General features: G+C 45.4%; 1 protein-coding gene across 8 annotated transcripts in view; it reads right to left on the bottom strand.

Moving 5' to 3' along the window:
- Positions 1-515: 515 nt before the first annotated feature.
- The window catches only part of runx1t1 (RUNX1 partner transcriptional co-repressor 1), a 65,386-nt gene continuing 56,301 nt past the window's right edge, over positions 516-9,600 (bottom strand). For 4 of the 8 annotated variants that reach the window (XM_030412021.1, XM_030412022.1, XM_030412024.1 and 1 more), the window contains 6 exons: positions 8,825-9,087; positions 7,313-7,410; positions 6,427-6,622; positions 5,387-5,455; positions 2,187-2,419; positions 516-1,146 (listed from right to left, as the gene is read on the bottom strand). In XM_030412021.1, the coding sequence (XP_030267881.1) occupies positions 820-1,146; positions 2,187-2,419; positions 5,387-5,455; positions 6,427-6,622; positions 7,313-7,410; positions 8,825-9,087 (1,186 nt within the window). In that variant the 3' untranslated portion in view covers positions 516-819. The remainder of the gene's footprint in view (positions 1,147-2,186; positions 2,420-5,386; positions 5,456-6,426; positions 6,623-7,312; positions 7,411-8,824; positions 9,088-9,600) is intronic. The other 4 variants (XM_030412017.1, XM_030412016.1, XM_030412018.1 and 1 more) reach the window with 4 other exon arrangements.

The following is a 9,600-nucleotide window of genomic DNA, read 5'->3' as shown; positions in this document are numbered from 1 at the left end:
TATTTCCCAGCCCACTGACCTGGATATTATTACAAGTGAGAGGGAAATAACATTGGTTGAACAGCTGGCTCCGCTTGCAATCTGCTGCACATCTGCCCATTTCATGGGGGTCTGTGGGCCAGAGATTCAGTCCATCTCTCCTCTCTCCAGGCAGCAAACTTGTTTATCTATCCATCCGTTAGTGTGTCTCTCAGGGTATTTAAATCTAATGTCATTCTTTACAGAGTGTACTGATGACGTCCGTCGTTCTGCTAGCTAGGATATGTTCCCTTGGTATGCTGTTTGGTGAATGAGGTTGACTAGTCTCATGTCCCAGGTGCAGGAAGGATAGAAGCGTAAATTCAAGGATGGAAAATAAAAACACTCAATAAAAAGGGGGAGGTCAGATATACTTGTCTGGAGTTCACGGCTATCTCTGCTCAGTCTCTTGGTATTTACAGGAGGAAAAAAAGATCAGCTACAATGACGACAACGTTAACAACAAACACGCACGTACGACAAACGGACAACAAGAATAGCAAGTGTAACGATAAAAGGATGTCAATATTTAAATTCATTCATTCAAAACAAAGAATATCTTTGTGTTTCTTTAAAGTCATGGCAAGTCAATATGACCTGATTATGGACCTCCGCCTCCTCCTTCTATGACTACGCTGCAAGATAGACAGAAGCATTGCCATCTTTTCCTGTCAGCCAACGTGAGCTTAGTATCTTTGCAAGGCAATGTAGACAGTCATGCTGTTTTGTGGGGGCTGGGGGGGGCTGGCTGTTAAACCCCCGGAGGCTTTTTTTGTTGCCTCCACCCTCCGTTCAAGTCTCTTAGCGCGGTGTGCCATCCAGGGCAGAGGAGGACGGGGTGCTGGGGGTGGAGGAGCGAGGGGTTGCAGCAGGCGGGGTGGCAGCCGGACTCCCGGTTCCGCTGCTCGGGGTGCAGGCGGAGGAGCTGATGGGGGCGGGGGTCTCTGACCCGGGGACGCTTCCCTGCTGCTGGCTGGCTTGCTGCTGCTGCTGCTGGGCCTGGAGGGTTTGACCGCAGACATGATGGTGCTTCTCCCAGTCCTTATGCTGGCAGAAGGAGCCGCAGTAGCGCGCCGTGTTGCAGCCGCTGCACGTCTCACTGGCTTTGCGGCCACAGTTCCAGCAGCTCTGACGGACAGAGAGCGAAAAACAATAAACTCACACAAAATGATACAGCAGAAGGATTTACAATCAAGGCTGTTGACCTTTGGATACACATGTTAAGCGCCGACTAGCTGCTTATTACAATGCGTATTAGCAGCATACTGCCACTAAAGTGCTACTAATATAAGAAGAAGTTGTGCGCACATATATAAAGTGTTACCAAAACGACGAATAGGACCCCTTGCTTTCTTTATTTTATGGCTCTACTCACACACGAGGTGTTTATGACATCATCACGCCACATGAAACAGAGAACTGTTGAACACGACATGAAGACTGGCAGCGGATATCAGCGAACCAGTCTTGCACATTAACGGAACTAGTGTCTGCTTTCACAACACTTGAGCTTAAAACAAACCGCAGACGGATCAAAAGCCCATCTACGATTACACACAGGGCCTCTTATCTGTATCAGAAACCACAGGGAGAGCGTGTCCGGGCGGCTGTGTATCCACAGGAAACAGGAGAACAAGGTTACAAACTGTTTCTCAAAGTTCTCCTCTGGGGCGCCTTCGCTCTCATAAACATCACTCCTGCAATTAATGCCAGATGTGAGCCATATTTCCCTCACACTTAACTGATTAAACATCGCGGGCCTCCAATGGTGATTAGCAAATGAAAGCCCCCGTCACTTATTTCCTGTGAGCCGAACGGGGCAGCACCTTTCGAAGCGGAAAACAAAGAGGAAGGAGGAAAGCTTGATGGACCTTTGATTTCCCACTATCTCCTGACCATGAGATGACTCCCATTTGCAGAAAGCAACCTCCTTGATATCTTTAAGATTACGTGCGATGCTTTGCTCTTAATAATACACTAATAAAATGCAATAGATCTTATCATCTGAGCCGTTTGGGAGTCACTAGAACAGCTGGCAACAAAAGCTTCGACAGAGTGACAACAAAGGAAGACTATCAAACAAGAGGGTGGTGATATCTTTTTTTTCCCCCGTGATCTTGACAGATTTAGGGCACCGCTCTTGAAGTTCCTGAATCGTCTGTGCATACCTCGCTGGAGTCCTCCTGCTGGTTGATAATGGAGAGAGCGTCCTCGGCCGCCTGCCGCTTAGCCTCGGCCACCGTGCGCTCCATCTTGGCCCGCTCGCTGCTGATCATCTCGTGAGCCTTGCGCTCGGCCTCCGACACGGCCTTCTGCAGCTCCGACATGGCCTGTCGCTTCACCTCATTCACGGCCTCCTCTGGAAAGAGTGTGGAGACAGAGGAAGTCAAGCCTCCCGCACCTGCAATACAATGTGTGTTATATCATCGTGTTGTTGAAAGTTTATTGACAGAGCATACCGCACAGACAAACAGGCATCATTTCTGAATATAAACATCTTGCACAAAAAGGGAAGCGTAGAGAAAAAAATCATTATCTTTTATGTGTAGCGGTGATTCCCTTTTGTATTTACATGGACTCCTAGCTAGCGGCCCCCTGTACATGGGGCCATATTACACAACACACTGTAAAAGGGCATGCTAATCATGTAGCAACGTGGACATGCAGCAGAGGCTCAGCTAAAAGCGCATCATAACCATTTTCACTTGAACACAACACAATTCCAACACCAAGCAAAAGCAACAAAAACAGTCGGACGCCTATGGTAAAATGTGAAAAAAGATTTATTGGCTGAGACACGAGTCTTAGCCTCAAAAACATTTTTGTTTTCTCTGCTACACTTTATGAGCCATCAGCCCTGACAGAAGGGACGTCCAGATGCTGTGCTGAGGTTTCCTAGAGGTTTTAGGCTGCAACTGCATCGTTCCAAGAGGATTTTTTTAATTCCACAACTGCGACATTTTGTAAGGTGGGAATTTAGTATCATATTTATATTAATGTTCCAACCCAGTGGGATCTTTATTTTTCATAATAGACCTTGTGGTTGCAGATATATACGTTGTTCATATCAGGGGAGTAATTGTTTTGAGAACTAAATTGTTTTTGTTTTTTTCCCAATGGCTGTTTCATCAGCAAAATCTGCATCTTCACATCTGCAGACAGAAACTGTTACCATCCAACTGATTTCTCTCATTCACATACTGCATGTCAGGACAAAATCTTACGAGAAGTAATTTTTTTTTGGCTGCTCTGCAGATGATGAGAATCAACTCCCTTGGCAGACTAAATTCACTCAGCTTTTACCGTTATTAGCTTTTGTTATTCCGACATCGGCTGCATACACAGAAGTGATGTTTAAATGTGATGAATATAAGAGAAGTGAGGCACATTACCTCACAACGCATTGGTTGCTCTCATTTGATTATTAAGGCATTACAGAAGCAATATTCACCAATATTTCTTTTGCATATCCTTTTCCTAATTACCACATTCTTGCGGGACTGCGGGCGCCTTTAATCAGTTACAGCGGCTCCTCTAATGCATCAATGTGAGATGTTTTCAATTGAAGAGAAGAAATGATCTCATCTGAAGGCCGGCGAACCAAACACATCTTTTCTTTTTTTTTTTATGCGAAAAATATCCTCGAGACAGCAGCGTGAGCCAAGTAATCCCGGGTAATCACTCAGAAAACCTGCTTTAGCTGGAGCAACGTGTTATTTTGTACTTGTTTTGTGGAGTGAATAACCTCGCCGCGCGGGTGTTAAGCGGTGGAATTCCGACTAAACGTCAAAGCAAAAGGAGGGCTTTTTTTTTTTTGTTTGCTCCCGTCAAGCCTGAAACTTGACTAATTGTGTATGCAAATCAGGCAATTTATATTTAAATTATGCATTTCCATTGTGATCCCAGAGGCCCATGTGGTGAGGGGAAGTGGGAAACCGTTAGGACACCGTGCAAGGTGCTTGAATATTTATCACCAACTGTAAACATTTTGCCCATTTCAAACCCATGTATTCACCGCTGCACTCCATTGTGTTAAAAATCCTATTTTGCAATCCTCCCTGGGTCACATTCAGATCAGCCGCTCCTCAGCCGGAATATATACGACCGCGCGCGGCTGCCAGGAATACTGAGAGGAATGCGGAGAGAGTAAAATCGTTGGCACCGTTTATCCTACAGACAAAAGATAGATACAGCTTTATGCTTTACTTTACTACACTTCCTTTATACACTTGTGCTACAAATGTGAAATCTGTTTTCAATATCAGACAGTCTCTGTGCTTGTATAAAGACAGAGACATTTTCTCCCCACCCCGATTGAGCGACATTTTTTAAAACCAGGGCGGTTTTTGCCTTTAACCCACCGTGCTGCCTGAAGTCATGGAAATAGCCCCGGTGCCATGTGATATATACGCCTTGTGCATGGAATTGCGATTACACACCAAATGCTTTAGATGGAAGATCGATCAAAGCTGGTGAGGGGAGGAGAGTACCGCAGAGCAGGCCCGAGTCCCGTTGGTGATACTCAATTCAATTTAAATGCATATTACTTGTTCTGAGTATCTCACACATCATGCTTGGTCAAGCAAGGGGACAATTTCTTTTCTCCGAGGGGCTTAAAAAGCAGATACACTGTATCACTGACGGGGAACACAAAATGGATTCCTCGAGCGCTGAACCCCTCGGCGGAAAATTCTTTCAGTCTTCTCGGGACAGCGGTGATGGTGATTGCAGCTGTGCTCATGACTTGAAAGAATGCTGTTTGTGTACTCTTAAAAAATGTAACGGCAACTAATGAAAGCCGTTAAAGCCGCGAGTTTGTTTCAATGCTTGATCTTAACTGGCTCCGCAAACGTCCCTCAAGATTTTTACGACGCTTTCGTTAAACAGAATAGCTGCGGTGTCCGTCGCTGAGGGGATTACCAAAGCGCCGAGAGCAAAAAAGATACCAAGACTTGCTACTGTACTTTTTAACAGCAGAACCACTGGACCAGCTGCAAAAGCTACTTATGTCCCTTATTTGACTGGAGCAGTAAAATTGTTTTACGACCTGACATCATATTTGGAGCGCGTCGAGTGTGCGGTGGCGAGACACTTATTATTTTAACTTCCTACTGTATCAAGTATAAATGATTTTCTAAGCGCAGTTTGACACAGTAATTCAAGTCTATCTGGATGGGAAGTTGCAGACGGCAGCCTACATCGGGACGAGAGGGAAGAATGGGGTTTAAAGGGGCGCCTCTCATCCACTTCCAGCCCTGACTCATCTGGCCTTGATTCCTGCAGAGCAAAGTGTCTTCAAAAAACCTGCAGCGCGATAAAGAGAAAGCGAGAGGCAGTATGTGCGTCTGTGTGATGAGAGTAGGCTCACCAGCTTTCTTCCAGATTTCTTCGGGGACGTAGCCAGACACAGGCCGGTGCAGCAGCTCCCTGTGAATTTCTGGGGAGGCACAAACAAACGGCCCCGGCAATCAGAAAACAGCCAATGTTTTGCTCGTGATCAAACCAGCATTTTGTTGGAAACTGTTTCGTACTTTATTTTTTTTCCGCCAAGGGGTTTAAAGGGGCAACACGTGAGAATTTTAGTTTAAAACATTCAAAAATGTGTTTTGAAGTCAAGTTAAAGATATATCTACTGAAGTTACCATGCTAACCATCTAGCCCCAGCCCTGAAACCTGCTTTCTTTGAGTGAAACTAACAACAGCTTCAGCCACGGATGTATATGAAGAATACAACAAGCGGCGGTTAGCAGTTACTCTGGTGATATGCTGCATCGATTTACTCTTCACTAAGTACGAGATGTAAACTGGCTCAGGTATAACGTATGACGTATAGGCTGGTGGCAAGCATGGATGAAACAGCAGAGGGCCTAGAATTGAACCCTGAGGAACTATTCAAGTATTCACTGTGAGCCTTACTGGGCTTTAAAGTTCTGGGGAAAATAAACTACCCTCATCTGCATGTCGAGGTATCCTTGTGCAAGATACTGAACCCCAAAACTGTTCCTGCCGTAAATGTAAAATGTAATATTTAATCACGCTGGGATTTGGGCTTCTTTGACAGTAGCTTGAAAACTACAGATTCGGAAGAGGGAAATATTTCCAGGAAGTCATTACGTCTGCTATGTTTCAAGAAATATGTTGGGAAGGGGATCAAGATAAGTGATGGATTTAATATTTTACACATTTATGATAATACATGAGGGCAAAGAAAGACTAATGTTATTGGAGACAGTCTTACAGTAAAAACAAAACTAAGAGGCCTTGAAATGGAAACACTGATGCAATCCAGTAAACTCACTGGAACACGGCCTTCAGCAGCCTTGTAAACGCACATATACTAATTGCTCCGCCACTGTTATCCTTTAATACCTCTAATACATGAACAGTATGCGTGATCCCCCCCCCTACCTGATGGCGCGTTCTCCTGTGCAGCCGGGCTCTGCTGCCTCGACTGCCCACTAGCGGCTCCCTTCTTCAGCTCCTCCGCGTCGCTGTACCGCCGGATCCAGTAGTTGAGCTCCTCACGGTCGGCCTCCTGGCACCGCCGCAGTACAGTCAGCGAGCGCCTTGTCTTCTCCACCATGTCCATGATACAGTTGAGCAGCTGGGGGTGAGAGGGAGCGTGCAAAGGCGCTGAGTTTACACATTGACACTGAGGGATTGATTTCAATTCAGCAGCGGTGAAGTGAGGGAGGGGTGGGGGTTTCCAAAATAAAGGCGATGTCTGTCATGTTGTTTTTAGTTTGTTGTCGTTGTCGTGAGGTTTGGGAGTGAAACACGCGGCGGAACATTTTCACCCCTGAAATATCGACCAGGGCTATCAGGTCAGACCTCCCCGGTTGATGCTCACTTAATTACTTCAGTCAATACTACATTTGTGCTCCCATTACGTGACTAGTTGATTAATCTTTCACTGTACGACACTAGATGTACTGTAGTATACCAGGTTTGAATATGCAGAAAGATTTTAAGGAGCTGTAAGTGAACATACAAACAGCAATTTATCAGTTTGTTACATTGCCAGCAATCATATTTACAATCAAATATACACACATGTGTAACAAAAAAAAAAAAGCCTCACTATTAGTCTTGAAATCTTTATTCAAATCGCGCACAAAACACAGAACTCTTATTTTGTGGTCTAGCAGTTAACCCACGCATGATAAATAAAAGTAACAAAGTCTAATAGCCTATATATAATAATATAATAGGACTGAAATAAGGTAGAAAGCTAATCCCTGTTACTTACAGAGAGACAGAACTGTAAAGTATAGTAATAAAAAAATGTTATTACTTTTCTTACATGGTCAAGGTGCTTCCACTCCTCAGCCCACTCTCTGTCTGTCAGCCTGTGGTCGATCACCTCCTCCTGCCTGGTCCCTGTATGCATGCCTGTAAGAAAGGAAAACGGATGGACAGAAAGGCAGAGAGATAAATAAAGGGAAGGTTAGTATGACGGAGGGGATCAATGTAACGACACTCCATCACTCCCTTACATTCGCTTTGATCTCTCTTTTATTTGGTCCCTGGCTGAAACTCTCCCTCTGTCCATTCCTTTCCCTCTTTTCTTCGCTGTCTCCGTATCTCTCTCCCCACCCCGAGGGCTGGACTCAAATGACTGAGCTTCCAGTCCAATAAACATCCATCACAGGTCGAGACGTGGTAAATGTCTCCCCTATTTTTAGAACTGAGCCGAAGTCGTCATTACAGCTTCATCAAAGCTCGGTCTGCGCCGGAAGATTTCTCTAAAATGAAGAACGCCGTGTCTAAGTGTGCTTCTGTTGTACGCTCATACGCGCCCCAGCGCGTTCCTTCAGCCGGCCGTCAGGTTGTGGTGGCCTCGGCTGGATGGCCTCGCGGTCTGAGAGGCTGTTTGTCAGTCTGCTGTACCAACAAGCCTCCACCAGGCTGAAGTGGACACTGACAGAGTATCATTATTATTCAGACGATGGATCTCCGTGGTACATAAAGAACTGAGAGGCCTTAGAAATGATGTAAAAATGATGTAACTCTTGAAACTGTTACCTTTGTATATAAAATCCTCCTAAGGTTTCTCTCTGTACTGTGCTTTGGGACTTTTGGGTTGTGTCTCACAATCCTAATGTATGGACACACTAGCTGTATTTCAATTCCATCTACGGGTTTGGCGCAAAAAACTAGGCTAACCACCGAGCATGGTCTCATCAGAAGATGGCCATATAGTAGACAAAGTAAAGGTCTTGAAACAATCGATATAACACTTAAAATCTGGATCCAGCACTGGGGATGGTGCCCTGTTCATTCCAATGAAAGCTGTTCAGTGGCGCATGAAGCCAAAAAAACTCAACTTCCTGTATATAAAATTACTGTGTTGCACCGACCAAGCCGGCTAACTTTCGGTTTATCACCCGGCTAACTTCAATAGGGATTAATTGATTTAATCTCGTGACCCTTGTCGACTTTACAAATTTCACTGGACCCAATGGCCGGCGGTGGTGGGGCTAAAAAAACAAGTATCCGCCGTTTTAAACCATCGCCAGACGTTGTGATTATGGTTTGGTCACTACAAAAGTTGGTTTCAAAGCCTGGCGCTCTTCCTGGGTCCTTACTTAAACCCAAAATGAAAACCAGTTGTTTGTCAACTGCCAATAAACCTAAAAGTAGAATTTTTAAATATCAGAACTTATTTGAATGGTGTTTGTCCATCTCCAATTAAGAACATTTACTCTTTTGTAAAAGGAAAAAAAAAAAAAAAAACCTTGAGGAAGTATTGCCGATGCATGCACACACACTTAAATACACCCTCCATCCTCCGCCACGTCCTCACCGATAGGTCTGGCTCTCTCCCGGATCTCCCGATGATTGGAGGCGGGGTGTCTGTAGGTGTCACGGTAGTGATGGGCGATGGCCATGTCGTCCAGCCTGTAGTGCTGCGGGGGGATCGGGCCCGGGTGGGGCAGGCCGTTGGGTTGGTAGGAGAGCCCATTGGAGGGGCTGAAGCGCTGGGCGGGGCTTATGGTGCAGGGCCGCTTGCTCGGGTGCACGTCGGGATGCAGGGTGCCGTCTCGCTCGAAGCCGTTCTCTTTGGTTCTGGGTGGAGAGAGGGAGAAAGAGATGCACTCTGAGTTTGCCTCGTTCGTCAGACAATTACATTTGTTCACTCTTAACTAGTTCCAAGTAAAATAAGGCTGAATGCGAGACCAAATGCGGCTGTGATGTTGGCCGTTGTTACCAGACTTCAACACATTCTTGTCGCAGTGAAAGCCTGGCATATGACAAAAGATCTCTTGAGGCGCAGTGGATCAGTGGAAAAATGAAAGTAAGAGAGAGGGAGAGAACACAGGCGCAAATCAGTGTGATGGTGATATCACACCATCGTTGTAAGAACGTCTGATTCAAAATGTGTTTTTACAGTTGTTACAAACTCAAAACATGTCGTGAGGATAACTGCTCCTCCTCTCTGTGCTGCAGTAAAGGCTGGAGTTGACCTGCTAACAGACTTAAGAACTGCAATGAAAGGCTGTTTTTCGTGGAATCATCCCGGAATTTACTGAAAACCTCCACACACACTCACACACATGCACACACACACACACACACACA

Source organism: Sparus aurata, chromosome 3, assembly GCF_900880675.1.
Source record: "Sparus aurata chromosome 3, fSpaAur1.1, whole genome shotgun sequence".
NCBI lineage: Eukaryota > Metazoa > Chordata > Actinopteri > Spariformes > Sparidae > Sparus > Sparus aurata.
This window is presented reverse-complemented; position numbering and strand designations above follow the sequence as displayed.